At 44.6% G+C, this 20,597-nt stretch overlaps 1 protein-coding gene across 10 annotated transcripts in view; it reads right to left on the bottom strand.

Moving 5' to 3' along the window:
• The window catches only part of LOC112237419 (type II inositol 3,4-bisphosphate 4-phosphatase), a 226,279-nt gene that overhangs the window by 159,689 nt on the left and 45,993 nt on the right, over positions 1 to 20,597 (bottom strand). Inside the window, exon 1 of one of the 10 annotated variants that reach the window (XM_042311803.1) lies at positions 6,114 to 6,713. The exons of 8 other annotated variants lie outside the window; for them this stretch is intronic. In XM_042311803.1, coding sequence (XP_042167737.1) covers positions 6,114 to 6,167 — 54 coding nt within the window. In that variant the 5' untranslated portion in view covers positions 6,168 to 6,713. Of the gene's footprint in view, positions 1 to 5,738; positions 5,878 to 6,113; positions 6,714 to 20,597 lie in introns of those variants that run through there. One more of the 10 variants, XM_042311805.1, reaches the window with a different exon arrangement.

The raw sequence follows: 20,597 nt of genomic DNA, 5'->3' as shown, positions 1-20,597 counted from the left end.
TTGACTCAATTTGGCGTGAGGGTCTGCTACACAAATACATCAAAAGTGGTGTTGGGGAAAAAAACATACGACATAAAAACCATGTACACAAACAACTAGTGTGATGTTAAAATTGACAAAAAGTACACATTTCTTTCCTCAGGGCCGTTGGGATGCAGCTTAAGCCCCACCCTCTACAACATACAGTGCCTTGCGAAAGTATTTGGCCCCCTTGAACTTTGCGACCTTTTGCCACATTTCAGGCTTCAAACATAAAGATATAAAACTGTATTTTTTTGTGAAGAATCAACAACAAGTGGGACACAATCATGAAGTGGAACGACATTTATTGGATATTTCAAACTTTTTTAACAAATCAAAAACTGAAAAATTGGGCGTGCAAAATTATTCAGCCCCTTTACTTTCAGTGCAGCAAACTCTCTCCAGAAGTTCAGTGAGGATCTCTGAATGATCCAATGTTGACCTAAATGATTAATGATGATAAATACAATCCACCTGTGTGTAATCAAGTCTCCGTATAAATGCACCTGCACTGTGATAGTCTCAGAGGTCCGTTAAAAGCACAGAGAGCATCATGAAGAACAAGGAACACACCAGGCAGGTCTGAGATACTGTTGTGAAGAAGTTTAAAGCCGGATTTGGATACAAAAAGATTTCCCAAGCTTTAAACATCCCAAGGAGCACTGTGCAAGCGATAATATTGAAATGGAAGGAGTATCAGACCACTGCAAATCTACCAAGACCTGGCCGTCCCTCTAAACTTTCAGCTCATACAAGGAGAAGACTGATCAGAGATGCAGCCAAGAGGCCCATGATCACTCTGGATGAACTGCAGAGATCTACAGCTGAGGTGGGAGACTCTGTCCATAGGACAACAATCAGTCGTATATTGCACAAATCTGGCCTTTATGGAAGAGTGGCAAGAAGAAAGCCATTTCTTAAAGATATCCATAAAAAAGTGTTGTTTAAAGTTTGCCACAAGCCACCTGGGAGACACACCAAACATGTGGAAGAAGGTGCTCTGGTCAGATGAACCCAAAATGGAACTTTTTGGCAACAATGCAAAACGTTATGTTTGGCGTAAAAGCAACACAGCTCATCACCCTGAACACATCATCCCCACTGTCAAACATGGTGGTGACAGCATCATGGTTTGGGCCTGCTTTTCTTCAGCAGGGACAGGGAAGATGGTTAAAATTGATGGGAAGATGGATGGAGCCAAATACAGGACCATTCTAGAAGAAAACCTGATGGAGTCTGCAAAAAACCTGAGACTGGGACGGAGATTTGTCTTCCAACAAGACAATGATCCAAAACATAAAGCAACATCTACAATGGAATGGTTAAAAAATAAACATATCCAGGTGTTAGAATGGCCAAGTCAAAGTCCAGACCTGAATCCAATCGAGAATCTGTGGAAAGAACTGAAAACTGCTGTTCACAAATGCTCTCCATCCAACCTCACTGAGCTCGAGCTGTTTTGCAAGGAGGAATGGGAAAAAATGTCAGTCTCTCTATGTGCAAAACTGATAGAGACATACCCCAAGCGACTTACAGCTGTAATCGCAGCAAAAGGTGGCGCTACAAAGTATTAACTTAAGGGGGCTGAATAATTTTGCCCGCCCAATTTTTCAGTTTTTGATTTGTTAAAAAGGTTTGAAATATCCAATAAATGTCGTTCCACTTCATGATTGTGTCCCACTTGTTGTTGATTCTTCACAAAAAAATACAGTTTTATATCTTTATGTTTGAAGCCTGAAATGTGGCAAAAGGTCGCAAAGTTCAAGGGGGCCGAATACTTTCGCAGGGCACTGTATATATATATACAAATATGAGAGAGAGAGAGAGAGAGAGACTCAAGTCACACCTCTCATTGACAGCTCATGACTCAGAGAGCTGAATAGAGGATCATGTATTGTGGCTGCTGGAATTAACGAGACCCTGGTAACATGGCAAGGGGTATAGCCAAGAGTGGTGTATAGGCACAAGCTCTCATCATTCCCGTTCTGAAACAGCCATACGAATGACACAAAGCTTCTGTTTACATCACTTATGACTAATGCAAGACTCACCCAGAAAATACACAAAAACACTTTCACAAGCGCACCAAACATCACAGGCAGACAGAGCTGCACAGACACACCCAACAGACAGAGCTGCACAGACACACCCAACAGACAGAGCTGCACAGACACACCCAACATCACAGGCAGACAGAGCTGTACAGACACACCCAACAGACAGAGCTGTACAGACACACCCAACAGACAGAGCTGTACAGACACACCCAACAGACAGAGCTGCACAGACACACCCAACAGACAGAGCTGTACAGACACACCCAACAGACAGAGCTGTACAGACACACCCAACAGACAGAGCTGTACAGACACACCCAACAGACAGAGCTGCACAGACACACCCAACAGACAGAGCTGCACAGACACACCAAACATCACAGGCAGACAAGAGCTGCACAGACACACCCAACAGACAGAGCTGCACAGACACACCCAACATCACAGGCAGACAGAGCTGCACTGCACAGACACACTCAGAGTCACACACAGGCAGACACAATTACACTGTAGACAGATGGAAAGAAACCTAGAGAAAGACTCACAAACACCCCAACACACACATGTTTGGCAACAACATACATCCACACTGAGCTCAAGGACAGCGGGCTTGAGTCTGTTGACTGATCTGAGCTCAGGCCTGGTGTGGATTAAACAGATTTAATGTGCCATGTTACCATGGGAGACAGTAATACCAGCAGAAAGAAAACCACACACACAGCTTATGAACACTCACAGGTACACATATCATAGACAGACAACACACACAAACACACCCCTATGCTGGCCAAATGAGTCAACTAGAGCAGCTTTTAAAATAGACTGCTCCAATACTGGGTCATAGAAAGGTCACCCTGAAAGCACAACGAGGGAAACTTGTATGGACTGTATACTGATCTCACTGGTTTTATAGAGCCTTTTAAAGGAACTCAATGGACTGTGTTGAATATCAGCTGAAAACACTGTGAATAAAAACATACACACACTAGCTCACACCTAAACACCCTCATACTGTACATAAACTGGTACTGTTCGCACAATGTTTTTTTTTCTCCTGTGTACACACACCCACACCCACACACACACACACACCCTGGAGGGGTGTCATGCTTGAGCGAGCCCATCGTTTCCCTCCCTCTTAGCACGGCTTGTCCTCCCTTCCCCTTTGATCCCATATAACAGGTCAGCCATCAGACTAAGCTCCCCCTTCCCAGCCCCTCTACCGTCCCCATCGCCACGGTTACAGTGCTACAGCGGAGCGTGAATGACATCATAGCATAAACAGTCTTCATTCTCAGTGGCGTACGGTGTCTGTTTCTGCAGTGTCAGGCTGTTTACTGACCAGGAGTTCTGACCACACAATCAGGTATCATTTTCTTTTTACCACATACTTACCTATCCATTTTTCAATTCATATCTGTATCGGTTATGAAAACCCAATTCTGAAGCCTATCAAGGGCCGCAGCTACAACATGGAATACAATTTATAATAATTCCATTGAGTCTGCCATCACGTACAAGCACAGTTGGGCTATGAATTCATATTGTGTCTAATTTAGAAAAAAGGAAAGAATGAAGCCTTTCATATTTAATATAAGTTATTGGCCGTTACATGGGATAAACAGGCTGCTAATAATAGTGTATCTTTACTCCCAGACTCCCACTGAGTAGTCTGCCTTCAAACGATTAAATAAGAATTCCTTCAAATTAAAAAGAAAAGTCTCGTTTCAAAATGCTAGCTGATCAAACCTCTGCCAATCACAAAGTAACTGAAGATGTGAGTTACTGTGTCAGTGACAGCAACCATGAAAGACAACAATCACAGAGAGAGATGCAAATACAGTTGACATTTGAGTCAATTGGATGTGTACCTGTGGATGTATTTCAAGGCCTACCTTCAAACTCAGTGCCTCTTTGCTTGACATCATGGGAAAATCAAAAGAAATCAGCCAAGACCTCAGAAAATAAATTGTAACCTCCACAAGTCTGGTTCATCCTTGGGAGGAATTTCCAAACGCCTGAAGGTACCACGTTCATCTGTACAAACAATGGTACGCAAGTATAAACACCATGGGACCACGCAGCCGTCATACCGCTGAGGAAGGAGACGCATTCTGTCTCCTGGAGATGAACGTACTTTGGTGTGATAAATTGCAAATGTCTAAGAACAACAGCAAAGGACCTTGTGAAGATGCAGGAAAATTATATGGATATATTGAAGTAACATCTCAAGACATCAGTCAGAAAGTTAAAGCTTGGTCGCAAATGGGTCTTCCAAATGGACAATGACCCCAAGCATAATTCCAAAGTTGTGGCAAAATGGCATAAGGACAACAAAGTCAAGCTATTGGAGTGGCCATCACAAAGCCCTGACCTCAATACTATAGAACATTTGTGGGCAGAACTGACAAAGTGTGTGCGAGCAAGGAGGCCTACAAACCTGACTCAGTTACACCAGCTCTGTCAGGAGGAATGGACCAACATTCACCCTACTTATTGTGGGAAGCTTGTGGAAGGCTACCCGAAAAATTTGACCCAAGTTAAACAATTTAAAGGCAATGCTACCAAATACTAATTGAGTGAATGTAAACTTCTGACCCACTGGGAATGTGATGAAAGAAATAAAAGCTGAAATAAATCATTCTCTCTACTATTATTCTGACATTTCACATTCTTAAAATAAAGTAGTGATCCTAACTGACCTAAGACAGGGAATTTTTACCAGGATTAAATGTCAGGAATTGTGAAAAACTGAGTTTAAATGTATTTGGCTAAGGTGTATGTAAACTTCCAACTTCAACTGTATCCCTTCAACTAACACTCAAGTGATTGAGCGAAAAGCTTAAGTTGTATGTTTGTCAGAATTAAATGTATGTTTGTGGGGAAATGACCCATGCTTAGACCACTGCCAGCTTCAGAAACATATCTTTAAGCCCATGCTTAGACCACTGCCAGCTTCAGAAACACATCTTTAAGCCCATGCTAAGACCACAGCCATCTTCAGAAACACATCTTTAAGCCCATGCTAAGACCACAGCCATCTTCAGAAACACATCTTTAAGCCCATGCTTAGACCACAGCCATCTTCAGAAACACATCTTTAAGCCCATGCTAAGACCACAGCCATCTTCAGAAACACATCTTTAAAGCCAGAAAAGCCACTATGACCACACACCCATATATTATCCCCATTCTGCGTCTATTACAGCAATGCATTAAACATTAACCAATGAAATGTCATGATGTTGTGTTATTACCAATGCATTCAGGGTGTTGATTACCTGACAGCTTGTGTTTAGGAGCCGAGTGTACAGAAAAACATCTAAAAAGGCAAAAGCGTCATGTTTAACTAACTAACCATCAACGACAGAGAGAAGCAGATAGCCTATGATTTTCTATGGGTCCATCACTCTCCTCAATGCACAAGAGACTCATATCATCTGCCGTAACCAAACAACACAATGGAGAATCTTGGCACCAGGTGGAATATGCTTTTGTTCCGAGGCTCCAGTTCCTGAAGGAGTCAGAAATCAGTCTACAGTGTGCCAGGAACAGGAACAATGTAAACACCAGCCAGCCAGCCAGCCAAAAAAAGAAAGTTACCTCTAAAGTTACCTCTAAAGTTACCTCTAGGAACACAGCGGAAAATAAATAACCAACCGGCGTATATGGTGATTAATGATGCTCCTTCTTTAGGATCCCTTCAATGGCAGTTAGGGAGTAGATCCATAGTGCTGGAGGTATAGGAGAAAGAGAGGCTAGCTGCTGAAGCACACAGAGGTCAATAATACAGAATGACTCTTCTCTGTGGAGGACTGTGGTAGCAAGTGAAACTGAGCTACAGGCTACATTTTCACAATAAGTCAGGGGAGCTGTAGGAACGGAAGGGATCGGTCCAGACAGATTACAACTGCATGTACAGTACGCACACAGCAATAGACACACATACATTCTACAGCCTGTCCACACATGCCCTGAACCAAGACACCTATCCTCCCATGCTGTCACCCATCCCTCCCTCCAATCTTCTCTTACCTCAGTCCTTCTTCTACCATGGAAACAAGGGCAGTAAGCACGGGCCATGTTCATGTGGCTCCTGTCCTGACCTCTCAGACAAACATGTAGGGTCGCAGGCTAACTTGTGCAACTTAGAGTCACACCAAGCAGACTGTGCGTATCCCAGATTCCCTTACACCTTTCAGGTGAGCTGGAAGCACAGTAGAGTTGCCAGTCGAGTTGCCAGTAGACCGTACTTCAGTCCAAATCAATTCCTGTCTTACTAGTAGAGCTCCAGGGGGTTGAAACGTGAGAAACAGGCTGAGCTCTTGGTAACCGCAGCCCGCCTTAGGTGCTCTGTGTGGGGGAGAAAGCACCTCTAGACGTCCCCCCTGGCCGGTCTAGTCCATCAAGTTTAATGGCTAATCCCACTGTAGAAGAGGTGATAAAAGCAAAGGCCCTTTTTTCCCCTCACAGTAAAGCCTCCCAGCTAACACAGGTCCGTAGTCTTCACTACACAGACCTTCATTCAATTCCAATGCATTGACTCCCCCATTCAATTCCAAAGCACTAACTCCCATACTTAGACTCCCATACTAAATCCTCTATTCTACTGTACACTTCACCAGTACTGAAACAAGTGCGGCTGAATACTGTCTTGTCTGTTACTATCAGCAGATGGAACACTTTAGTTTCACAAGTGTTACAGTACACAGCCCCAGACGTTAATGGTGAGAGAAAGTGAGAAGAGCCCTTATCAGACTGTTATCACGTCCTTCTCAGCGGTTGCACAACTTCCCTTTTCTCTAGTACTGTGTGTGTGTGTGTGTGTGTGTGTGTGTGTGTGTGTGTGTGTGTGTTCTATCGAGAGGAGACGTCATGAGAAGTGATACTCTCCATTTCATTATCAGTTTGAGCACATTGTGTAGACGTCTTCCTCTCACACGGCTAAACTGGCCAGTCAAATATAGTTTAAACTGATGCAGAAGCTCTATTCTGGAAAGCTTTTTCACCACAGTCGCTGAAGTGGAAACCCGTGTCTAGATGAGTGACGGTGCAGAATGGTCTTTCACAAAACTGAAACTATAGCCTGATTCACCGCAGTCTGAAATGATCGGATCAACTCACAAACATAGGCCTCGAGTGATGAACACAAACCTGCACACACACACACACACACACACACACACACACACAAACCTGCGCACGCATGCACGCACGCACGCACACACACAAACACGACCTGTTGAAGCACTATACGATGTTGAAGAGGACCTACAGATGCATCTTAATTTGATCACCCTGTCGCAGGAGAACTTGTAGTGTGTTTGATCACCCTGTCGCAGGAGAACTTGTAGTGTGTTTGATCACCCTGTCGCAGGAGAACTTGTAGTGTGTTTGATCACCCTGTCGCAGGAGAACCTGTAGTGTATTTGATCACCCTGTCGCAGGAGAACCTGTAGTGTATTTGATCACCCTGTCGCAGGAGAACCTGTAGTGTATTTGATCACCCTGTCGCAGGAGAACCTGTAGTGTATTTGATCACCCTGTCGCAGGAGAACCTGTAGTGTATTTGATCACCCTGTCGCAGGAGAACCTGTAGTGTGTTTGATCACCCTGTTGCAGGAGAACCTGTAGTGTGTTTGATCACCCTGTCGCAGGAGAACCTGTAGTGTGTTTGATCACCCTGTCGCAGGAGAACCTGTAGTGTGTTTGATCACCCTGTCGCAGGAGAACCTGTAGTGTGTTTGATCACCCTGTCGCAGGAGAACCTGTAGTGTGTTTGATCACCCTGTCGCAGGAGAACCTGTAGTGTGTTTGATCACCCTGTCGCAGGAGAACCTGTAGTGTGTTTGATCACCCTGTCGCAGGAGAACCTGTAGTGTGTTTGATCACCCTGTCGCAGGAGAACTTGTAGTGTGTTTGATCACCCTGTCGCAGGAGAACCTGTAGTGTGTTTGATCACCCTGTCGCAGGAGAACCTGTAGTGTGTTTGATCACCCTGTCGCAGGAGAACTTGTAGTGTAGTTGATCACCCTGTCGCAGGAGAACTTGTAGTGTGTTTGATCACCCTGTCGCAGGAGAACCTGTAGTGTGTTTGATCACCCTGTCGCAGGAGAACTTGTAGTGTGTTTGATCACCCTGTCGCAGGAGAACTTGTAGTGTGTTTGATCACCCTGTCGCAGGAGAACTTGTAGTGTATGAGGTTATAAAAAAGCTTCAGACGTGATTATTTTCCCTAACAAAACATCAACCCCTTCCAAAAATCTCCATTGATTATAATCCACATAATAATTCCCATTTCCTGTTGCTGCAGGATTATTTTGCTGCTGTAGCAGGAACATTGATTGACCTATTACTGTACCTAGCTATAGGACAACCTGTGGTTTGAGGCCCAGGGCAGTATGTGTGGGTGTGTGCAGGTGGGGCCTGGGGAGGGGGTATTTGAGCAATGTGTGTGTTTGAAGCGATGCCTGTAATCTGACTGAGTGTGTGTTACGGGGATTTTAACAGTGTGTGTGTGTGTGTGTGTGTGTGTTGACAGTGGGGATACCCACAGCGCTTCTGATTCACACTCATACCAGTAACTGCGGATTGGCCTTGAGAGCGGTGTGTGTGTGTGTGTGTGTGTGTGTGTGTGTGTGTGTGTGTGTGTGTGTGAGTGTGCGCGCAGAGTAGCTCAGAGCTAGCAATTAATATCATCATTACTGTGGTCACTGTGAGGGCGGCCTTTAGTACTGCAGACCATCACATCAGAACACACAGCTGCTCTCTAGGGGTTTAACACAAGAGTGTGTGTGTGTGTGTGTATGTGTCTAGCTGCGTTTACACAGGCAGTCCAATTCTGATATTCTTTTCTCCACTAATTGGTCTTTTGAGCCATCACATCAGATCAGATTTTTTAAAGAGCGGATCCGATTGGTCAAAAGACAAATCAGTGAAAATGAAACAGAATTGGCCTGCCTGTATAATTGCAGCCTCTGTATCTGTGTGCCTGTGTGTGCTCACCCAGCTAGGCTGTAGGCACACAGTAACGAGGCGAAATGTCTCCAGCAACACACTCTCATTGTGTGGGAGTTTGACTTCCTAACACATCCATTCTGTTATGTTCCCATGAGGTATTGTAATGGTACTCTGTGCAGCATGGCAAATGGAGACACTGCGCTCTACCTTGACTTTGTAAACAGGAGAATTACAGGGGAGAGCGGGTAGGACGCATAGCCGCTAGCTATTGTTGTTAGCTCTTGTCTCGGATCGGTTGCCTAAACGGCGTATTTGCCAGTCAATGTTAACAACGAACAAGAGGCTCTTTTGAACTAAATATGCTACTTATGTGGAAGTAGAATTCATCCTTGGTGGGTAAGGAGATAAAACATGAATACATTTCCAGAAAATGGAACCTGTTTGTTGTTGTCGTCGTCGTCTCATGAATAGTGCATTAGTAGAGAGCTCTTCAGAAATGCAAAGATAAGATCAAAACAAATACACTTGTACTTCCTGAGGGGAAAATGACGCTTTGAGATGTTTAATGGCCTCCCATCCCCCAGAGACCCCGCCAGGAGGAAATGATGTCAGCAGACTTCTGATTAACACATAATTCAATATGCTCAAATATCAACCGACAACAAAGCTACAAGGACTCCACTCCCCTACGCTATCGTTCTCAAATCCCTCTTTAAAAGAAAGGATGAAAAGGGAAGAGATAAATGAGAGAATGGGCTGGAATATTCCGCTATTAAACTCCATTCACTTAGCTGGGTCCTCCCATGAAATGGAATTTATTATTTCACCTAATTTAAACATTCTGTCATGAAGAGCACATGTTCAGTTTAATGAAAAACATGTGTTTTCCCATCTCCACTGCTGGCTTGCTTCTGAAGCTAAGCAGGGTTGGTCCTGGTCAGTCCCTGGATGGGAGACCAGATGCTGCTGGAAGTGGTGTTGGAGGGCCAGTAGGAGGCACTCCTTCCTCTGGTCTAAAAAATATTCCAATGCCCCAGGGCAGTGATTGGGGACACTGCCCTGTGTAGGGTGCTGTCTTTCGGATGGGATGTTAAACTGACTCTCTGAGGTCATTAAAGATCCCATGGCACTTATCGTAAGAGTAGGGGTGTTAACCCCGGTGTCCTGGCTAAATTCCCAATCTGGCCCTCAAACCATCATGGTCACCTAATAATTAGTGAAAATATGTAGGAGACAGAGGAAGACCATATCATAGACCAGCCTTTGTGTCCCCCTGACCTGACCACCATCCCCCAAATCTAGTATTATCTTACTGACCAAACAGTCTGACCACTAGCTGTCATACATACACACAGTGCATTAGGAAATATTCAGACCCCTTGACTTTACCATTACAGCCTTAATCTAAACTTGATTAAATAAACTCAGCAAAAAAAGAAACGTCCCTTTTTCAGGACCCTGTCTTTCAAAAATAATTAGTAAAAATCAAAATAACTTCACACATCTTCATTGTAAAGGGTTTAAACAGTTTCCCCATGCTTGTTAAATGAACCATAAACAATTAATGAACATGCACCCGTGGAACGGTCGTTAAGACACAAAGAGCTTAAAGACAGTAGGCATAAGGTCACAGTTATGAAAAACTAGGACAATAAGAGGCCATTCTACTGACTCTGAAAAACACCAAAATAAAGATGCCCAGGGTCCCTGCTCATCTGCGTGAACGTGCCGTAGGCATGCTGCAAGGAGGCATGAGGACTGCAGATGTGGCCAGGGCAATACATTGCTATGTCCGTACTGTGAGACACCTAAGACAGCGCTACAGGGAGACAGGACGGACAGCTGATCGTCCTCGCAGTGACAGACCACGTGTAACAACACCTGCACAGGATCTGTACATCTTAACATCACACCTGCGGAACAGGTACAGGATGGCAACAACTGCCCGAGTTACACCAGGAACGCAACACCCCTCCATCAGTGCTCAGACTGTCCGCAATAGGCTGAGAGAGGCTGGACAGAGGGCTTGTAGGCCTGTTGGAAGGCAGGTCCTCATCACCGGCAACAACATCACCAATGGGCACAAACCCACCATTGCTGGACCAGACAGGACTGGCAAAAAAAAGTGCTCTTCCCTGACGAGGCACGGTTTTGTCTCACCAGGGGTGATGGTCAGATTCGTGTTAATCGTCAAAGGAATGAGCGTTACACAGAGGCCTGTACTCTGGAACGGGATCGATCCTTTACAGAACCTTTGTTCTGTTGTTGAAGAACCTTTGGCAGCGATTACAGCCTTGAGACTTCTTGTGTATGACGCTTAAAAGGTTGGTACACCTTTATTTGGGGAGTTTCCATTCTTCTCTGTCGATCCTCTTAAGTTCTGTCAGGTTGGATGGTGAGCGTTGCTGCACAACTATTTTCAGGTCTCTCCAGAGATGTTCGATCGGGTTCAAGTCTGGACTCTGGCTGGGCCACTCAAGGACATTCAGAGACTTGTCCCGAAGTCACTCCTGCGTTGTCTTGGCTGTGTGGTTAGGGTCATTTTCCTGTTGGAAGGTCATGAGCGCTCTGGAGCAGGATTTCATCAAGGATCTCTCTGTACTTTGCTCTGTTCATCTTTCCCTCAACCCTCACTAGTCTCCCAGTCCCTGCCGCTGAAAAACATCCCCACAGCATGATGCTGCCACCACCATGCTTCACCGTAGGGATGGTGCCAGGTTTCCTCCAGACGTGATCCTTGGCATTCAGGCCAAAGAGTTCAATCTTGATTTCATCAGTCAAGATAATCTTGTTTCTCATGGTCTGAGAATTTTGGCAAACTCCAAGCAGGCTGTCATGTGCCTTTTACTAAGGAGTGGCTTCTTTTTGGCCACTCTACTGGAGTGCTACAGAGATGGTTGTCCTTCTAGAAGGTTTTCCCATCTCCACAGAAACTCTAGAGCCCTGTCAGAGTGACCATCGGGTTCTTGTTCACCTACCTGACCAAGGAACTTCTCGCCCAATTGGTTAGATTGGCAGGTCGGCCAGCTCTAGGAAGAACCTTGGTGGTTCCAAACTTAATCCAATTAAAAATTATGGAGGCCACCTTCAATACTGCAGAAATGTTTTGGTACCCTTCCCCAGATCTATGCCTCGACACAATCCTGTCTCGGAGCATTACGGACAAATCCTTCGACCTAATGGCTTGGTTTTTGCTCTGACATGCACTGTCAACAGTGGGACCTTATATAGACAGGTTAGTGCCTTTCCAAATCATGTCCAACCAATTGAATTTATCACAGGTGGATTCCAATCAAGCTGTAGAAACATCTCAAAGATGACCAATGGAAACAGGATGGACCTGAGCTCAGTTTAGTGTCTCATAGCAAAGGGTCTGAATACTTATGTATCCGTTTTTTGTTTTTAATACATTTGCAAAAAATTCTAAAAACATGTTTTCACTTTGTCATTATGGAGGATTGTGTGTAGATTAGTGAGGATTTTTATTGGTTTAATACATTTTAGAATAAGGCTGTAACGTAACAAAATGTGGGAAAAGTCAAGGGGTCTGAACACTTTCCAAAGACACTATTTTATTACAATTTTGTATTTTTTATTGAATATTAAAAAACATACAATCTACCTGCTGTGAAGCCACTCAACATGTACATTGCATTCAGTCATCTAACAGACTCCCATCTAGTGCAACACACAGGAGCAACCAGGGTCAACGCCCTGACCAAGGGCACATCAACAGATCTTCCACAAGGTCAAGAAAGGGATCCCGAACCACTAATTTTTAAGAATTTGTAAAAATGGTTTTAACCTGTCTATGGGTAACAGTGTTGATGTGTTATGCACGTCCACTCAGTTTTCCACCACAAAACAGCCAAAGGGAGTAGAACCAGCTCACCTGCTTTACGATTTGACTATTAGACACCCAAGGTTTCTTTTGAAAAAAATATTTATAAAGGAATATTTTCACCATATTATGAGAGTTCAGTTCACGTAACAAGGGTTAACCTTATCATGAGGGAGAAGTCATTTTTTCTTCTGAAAATGAATCAGATGAAATGCCCCCCTTTTACACTCCTGCTACTCTGTATTATTATCTATGCATAGTCACTTTAATAACTCTACCTGTATGTACGTATTACCTCAATTACCTCGACTAAGTGGTGCCCCCGCATACTGACTCTGTACCGGTACCATCTGTATATAGCCTCGCTATTGTTATTTTACTGCTGAGCTATAATTATTTGTTACTTTTATTTGTTATTCTTTTGAGGTATTTTTTAAAACTGCATTATTGGTTAAGGTCTTGTAAGTAAGCATTTCACTCTAAGGTGTACACCTGTTGTATTCGGCGCATGTGACAAATTTGCAATGAATTTGTCAGAGCAATGAAATAACTAGGGCTTTACAATGATGGTGAAAACTTGGGATAAATTCTTGGGTTAAATGGGTTAAAACCTCCCAGAAGTCAAAGAGGGTGCAGAGAGACTAACATCGACCCGACAACAAAGCTACAAGGACACCACTATCCTAGTCTATTGCTCTCATTCGCTTTCAAGTCTTTCTTTGAAAAGAAAGGAAGAAAAAAAAGAGAGAACGACCTGGAAAATACAAAAGTTATTGCACTATTAAACCTGCCATGTGCCTGCAGATAAGAACAAAGCTACAAGGACTTGCTGGGGTTAAGTGGGTTAAAGGGGACAGAGGCATATTTAGGGACAGGGAACTTAAAATGTGGTCTACTGTAAATTAAAGCGCACTTCATTTAATATAACAGGCTTTTAAAACGCAAATATTAGTGGACAATTTCCACATAAAATATCAAAGAGATGCAGAAGGGAGTCATTTTGTGAAATGACCCAGCTACAAACTCAGCTGTGGTTGTCCATGTGGGAAATATCGTATGTGAGGTTTCTAATGAAAGGGAAGGGGGAAAATGGCCGCCATCACTTCATGGACGGTTTGCTTTAAGTCTTTCAAAAACACCTCGCAGACTGTCTGTGTGCTTCCATAAACCACTGTTCTACAAGCAATGCGTCTCTATTGCATGCAAACAGGCACACACACTACACAGAAGCAGGTACACACACTCACCCGCGCATGCTCATGTTCTCACACACACACACACATCAGGAGCTTGGTTAACCACAGAAAATAGCCGTCGTCACACGCGGCTAACCTGCATCAGCACTTTCCATCCCATCTCTCTCAAAGGAAGCCATTACCTCACAGAAAAGGCGGGAATCAGGCAGAAAGGGAAAGCTGATTTTCTGCAAGACTCTCCTTCCTTAAAAAACAAACTTAAGCTAAGCTACTTTTCCCAGGGAATGATTGGAGTCAGCCAACCGTTTAATTCACCTGTGACCCGGTAATTCATTTGGCTGATAATCTGCTACTGCAGGTGACGGCTGTAACAATCAGGGATATGACGGAAGAATGGGAGGATGTGGAGGGATGGTGAGAGATAATATAATTACATTTCCAAATGAAAAATGAATTATGAAATTGATCTAGACAAATCCCATCTTGAGGAGATTGGGAGAGGTTTAGCTGGGAGAGGTTTTTGACGGGGTGAGGGGATGACGGGGTGAGGGGTTTAGAGTCGCTCTCAGTGATGAGTGGTCTGGTCTCTCTCTCTCACATTAATACTCAACAACACTCTGACTCTGCCATGCCTCCCCTAGACACATGCTGCCAGCCAGCCAGACAGACAGACAGACAGTCTCCCCACAGAGATGAGGAGACAGACAGACAGTCTCCCCACAGAGATGAGGAGACAGACAGACAGTCTCCCCACAGAGATGAGGAGACAGACAGACAGTCTCCCCACAGAGATGAGGAGACAGACAGACAGTCTCCCCACAGAGATGAGGAGACAGACAGACAGTCTCCCCACAGAGATGAGGAGACAGACAGACAGTCTCCCCACAGAGATGAGGAGACAGACAGACAGTCTCCCCACAGAGATGAGGAGACAGACAGACAGTCTCCCCACAGAGATGAGGAGACAGACAGACAGACAGTCTCCCCACAGAGATGAGGAGACAGACAGACAGACAGTCTCCCCACAGAGATGAGGAGACAGACAGACAGACAGTCTCCCCACAGAGATGAGGAGACAGACAGACAGACAGTCTCCCCACAGAGATGAGGAGACAGACAGACAGACAGTCTCCCCACAGAGATGAGGAGACAGACAGACAGACAGTCTCCCCACAGAGATGAGGAGACAGACAGACAGACAGTCTCCCCACAGAGATGAGGAGACAGACAGACAGTCTCCCCACAGAGATGAGGAGACAGACAGACAGTCTCCCCACAGAGATGAGGAGACAGACAGACAGTCTCCCCACAGAGATGAGGAGACAGACAGACAGACAGTCTCCCCACAGAGATGAGGAGACAGACAGACAGTCTCCCCACAGAGATGAGGAGACAGACAGACAGTCTCCCCACAGAGATGAGGAGACAGACAGACAGTCTCCCCACAGAGATGAGGAGACAGACAGACAGTCTCCCCACAGAGATGAGGAGACAGACAGACAGTCTCCCCACAGAGATGAGGAGACAGACAGACAGTCTCCCCACAGAGATGAGGAGACAGACAGATTGACAGTCTCCCCACAGAGATGAGGAGACAGACAGACAGACAGTCTCCCCACAGAGATGAGGAGACAGACAGACAGACAGTCTCCCCACAGAGATGAGGAGACAGACAGACAGACAGTCTCCCCACAGAGATGAGGAGACAGACAGACAGACAGTCTCCCCACAGAGATGAGGAGACAGACAGACAGAGTCTCCCCACAGAGATGAGGAGACAGACACAGACAGGCAGACAGAGACAGACAGTATCCCCACAGAGATGAGGAGACAGACAGACAGGACAGAACACCCACAGGGACAAGGAGGAGAGGATAACATCATTCCCTGTTAAAGCCTGTTGTATAAGTCATGATGTATAAATTAGTTATGTGAGGTCTGTCATGTTGTGCTGCACCCTACAGTACCGTACCCTCTACATCAGGGTTCTCCAGTCTTCAACCAAGCCATGGGAAGATGTTTTGGGGTGCTGCTGGGGGTAAAGGCTCAGTGCACAACTTTTGTGGAAGAAAATATATATGTTGATATAACATTTTTTCATTCAAATTTTTCAGGGTATGCTGCAGCACCCTCAGCACCCCTACTTCCCGCGGCTATGTCTCCAACCCTGTTCCCAGGTGCGCTGCTGTTCCCAGGCGCGCTGCTGTTCCCAGGCGCGCTGCTGTTCCCAGGCGCGCTGCTGTTCCCAGGCGCGCTGCTGTTCCTGGAGAGATACCGTCCTGTAGGTTTTTGCTCCAACCTTAATCTAGCGCACCTGATTCTAATAATTACCTGTTTGGATCAAAAACCTACAGGAGGGTGTCTCTCCAGGAACAGGGTTGGAGAACCCTGCTCTACATACTACAGGCTACTACAGAGTCCATTCTCTATTTGATTCTCCTCCACACTATTCTCTACTCTATCCTTTACTCTACTCTACTCTACTCAGAAACTCGTCACCCAGAGAAAGGCCAACCACTCCTTTATGTACATGACTTTACCAGCTTGGACACTGATTGCATTAGCATTGGACCAGAGGGGGAAGTGCATCTCCTTGTGGCGGCTCCGACAGACATCTGTATTCACTCAGCATATTTTAATTACTGCCCCCTGTTTAGATTTACTCTACTGGTTTTAATAGCCGTGGCACTATTCTAACAGCATTTTCCCATCCGACTGCCCACACACCCACCAAATAAAACCAACACTTAATTTCCAACTAAATATTCACGCAGAGAGTGAGTTGTTTTATTACTGTGTACATGGCAGACTGGAGGGTGATGCAATTATTGTGTACTTCCTATAACAAACAAGATGAAGATACAGACGTGTCTAGGCTGGATTGAGGTCCAAGAAATGGAGTTTGAAGTTGTTTTATGGACAGGAGGGTGATGCAATTAGGCAATCTGTATTTCACTGTCTTTAACAAACAAACCAGAGATAGATGCACCAAGACTATATTGAGACGTGACAAATGAAGTCTGGAAAGACTCGACTGACTAGACATGGACTTCACACTTTAGTTGACATTCTGGAGTATTTTCTCTGACGCCACTCAAATGCGATATTTCCCTCTTTATGATGGGGTTTTTCAGAGTAACATGGCAAGCGTAGTGTTAGCTTGACACGGCAGACGAGGCTTTGGCTTCAATGAAAACGCATTAGCGAGTTTTAACTTTCCACTCTCCCGGATGGAGGCTATTTTACTTCTCCTCAATTGTCAACTGTGCTCGTCTGACTGCCTTCAACACTTTTACAGCCGTGGTATAAAGTTAACGGGATTTTCTTTTTAATGGAAAAAGGCAGACGGTGAAGAGAACTCTGAAAAGCTTGAAGGCACGTCGCCTCTTTTCATATCTTGTATTCGGTAGCTATGGCGAAGACGCAAAGGCAGGGACACTTCATTTCATTGCCATGTCAAACTTATCTAACTTGTAAAGAGTTTATCCATTCAGGTTTGAAAGGCTGTCTATCCATATCTGGCCTCTGATAGCGAAGGGACATTTCATTGCCATGTCACATTTATCTAACTTATAAAGAGCCCATTCCATTCAGTTTTGGATAGATGCCAGATTTATGTAAAGTTAGTTTTTTCAATATCACTCAATGACGAGCAAGTCTCTCTCTCTCTCTCTCCAGTCTAAAACTGCCATCATCAGCACCAAAACCAGTCTACACAGGTCTAAAACATAGCGGCCTAACTTCAACCCAGGCCTGACCATATCGTCACAGAGGAACAAGGAAGTAGGCTACATTTCTCCCTTCCCCTGTATGGATTCTCCCTCAGAGTTAATGAGAACGACCATTACAAAGGAATCGTACTGCAGCAAGGCCCGAGAGGAGGGAGTACATAAAGTCAACACACTGAAGAGCATGGAGGAATTAATAACAAATCACGATGATGGGATATGGGACATGGTGTGTGTTGCTGTGTCTGTGTGTGTTCCTGTGATGGATTTTTAAAAAGTGAGGTGAAAATGTCAGTTTCTCTCAGTTTGGGGAGGGTAAATACAACACAGTAGAAATGTAATTGTGCCATCAATCAAAAGCAATCTTTCTCAACGGCCGTCCGGGCTACGGTGTGAAATGAAATGCAGCATAAGTGACGATTATTTACGGACGGCGACGGAGGGGAGAGAAATCACCGGACGACAGAGAGTGTGGCTCTTCCATGTACTTCCCTACAATCACTGTAACATACCTTTCTCCCCTGGAAACGATACCATAGTCAGGGGTTGTTTCAAATACAGTACAGTAATCACACTATGTTCCAATTCCAGGCTAGCCAAAGGGGGGTTGTTGCACCAGATAACTTACATGTTTACATTCCCTCTTTGCAACTCGTCCCTTCTAGCTGGAGAGGCAGTTTTAAACAGGACTTATTTCCCCTCCGTCAGCATTAGGTAGAATGTTCTTGGATGGTGGCCACCCCCACCACCCGGTATTTCCTCATCTCCTCAGGCATAAGAAACCGATCGGTTGAAACCATCACCTCTACATATGCAGTGGATCTTTGGCCACCGATAGAGAGAGAGGGAGTGGAGACACATTCACTTGTCAAGATGTCACTCATTAAGCAACTAGCTCTGATAAAGGACCCTTTAGATTTCTACCTTTCAACCCGACAGTGACACTGACACAATGAGGAGGACTGCTGGTGAGGGAACAGGAGGAGGAGGCCACCTTTACTGCTTCCTTTCAGCCTTGAGATGACAGTCAGTCCCCCTGATCTGTCACAACAGCCTTTTGGTCTGCCGCCCTATCACGACATAGCTCTTTCCTTGGTATGTCCCTTTGATTGGCTGTATTGACCCGGTCTCTTTGATTGTGGGGCTGAATGTCTCGGTGTTATCTCTGACAGGCCAGTGGCGGTGCAAGTGGGGAGGGCTTGCTGTCTACCGGCTGCTGTTAACCGTCTGCCGTAAACACAGTCTGACCTCTGGAGAGATCTGAAGAGCACCCGCTGGTAAGATCCACTTTGAATATGACTCAAAGAGAGAGGGAGACAGAAAGAGAGGGGAGAGATGGGTAGAAGAGGAAAGAAAGAGAGTAGAGAGAGAACGTTTGAGAGCGTATTGTTTACTGTAAAAATAAAAAAGTTTTGTTTATTATCTACTTCATTTTGGCAATGTAAACATGTTTCCCATGCCTATATATCCCCTTAAATTGAATTGAAAGAAAGAGAGTAGAGAGAGCGAGAGAGTAAAACACAAGTCAGCCCTCTAATTAGCGGTCTCTTATATTGACGTGAGGCCATGACAACTGAAGCCCGGGATGATAACGTACTTTAACCTCCCAACATACGTTATTCAAAGAGTAATCTCACTTTAACCCAAACCTAAACCTGGCTTTATACACCCTCCATTAGCATTTACTGAAGGATTTATCTTTGAATACTAGTATGACAAGGTCAGGGTTGGGGAGTAACAGATTACATGTAACTGATTACAAAACAACTGCAATTGGTTACTTTACCAGAAAATAATGCAATCCAATAACTGATACTTCTGGAAAAACTAGATTATACCTTCTACGATTACTTTTAAATTCAGAAAGAATGTTTGAGAAAATAAAATCAGATTTAAAAAAAACACAAGTTTAAGTTTATTACGCCTGAACGAGTCTGACCACAAGTCCGAGACCACCACGATGACACACCAAACGTGTTCCATGGATCACAGGAAAAGAGCAGGAACAGGCTTTTGTTGTTACGGTCCAATCTGTCTTTCTAATGGTGCAACTGCTTGAATAAACGCGTCGAGGTAAGAACGACAGCATACAGATCCAACCTACTACAGATATCTACATCGTGCATTAGTATGAATCACACTGCTGCTCTCTCAATAGATATGTTGTGGATTGTGGTTGTTGTGGGTGGCTGTTCACAACTGTACAGTATATGTGTACTTTAACCCAATTATGTTTGAATTGAAGAAGCTTGTGCTCCTCATCATGTATTGTTTTTGTGCCCAGTGGACAGCCAGTGATAAATGTGCTCTTGCAACAGCTGCACAGTGTGGATCCCAGCCTATGGACTAAAAGTTTGAGGGAGTTCCTCCCTTCTAAACTATGCCGTGGCAGTGTGCGCCATACTGTCAACAACCAGCTGAATTTAAGACCACGAGCGGGGCTTTTATTGCTCATATTAATTTGTTCTGATCAAAATAGAAAGTGTCCGTTAGGCCTATGGAGTATGAACTCTCACACTTTCAATAGACTTCAAATGATCAAGATATCAATGTGTCACCAAAACAATGATACGTTTATAGCAGATGCAGCATAAGGCATTCTTGTCATGTCATTCCATGAGAGCGACATCTCCTTTTCAACTCGAAGCAGTGAGCCCAATCAGTCCTCCAAGACAACTAAATCACAAACTGAGTAAGCTAGTAAGCCCTTCGTTTTTGGGTTATGCTCAGGTAAAACAATCTATATTTCCAAGTCCTATTCTTGAAGATCAAGGGGTATTAAATTAATTGGAAT

The sequence above is a fragment of the Oncorhynchus tshawytscha genome, linkage group LG34 (assembly GCF_018296145.1).
Source record: "Oncorhynchus tshawytscha isolate Ot180627B linkage group LG34, Otsh_v2.0, whole genome shotgun sequence".
Lineage (NCBI taxonomy): Eukaryota > Metazoa > Chordata > Actinopteri > Salmoniformes > Salmonidae > Oncorhynchus > Oncorhynchus tshawytscha.
This window is presented reverse-complemented; position numbering and strand designations above follow the sequence as displayed.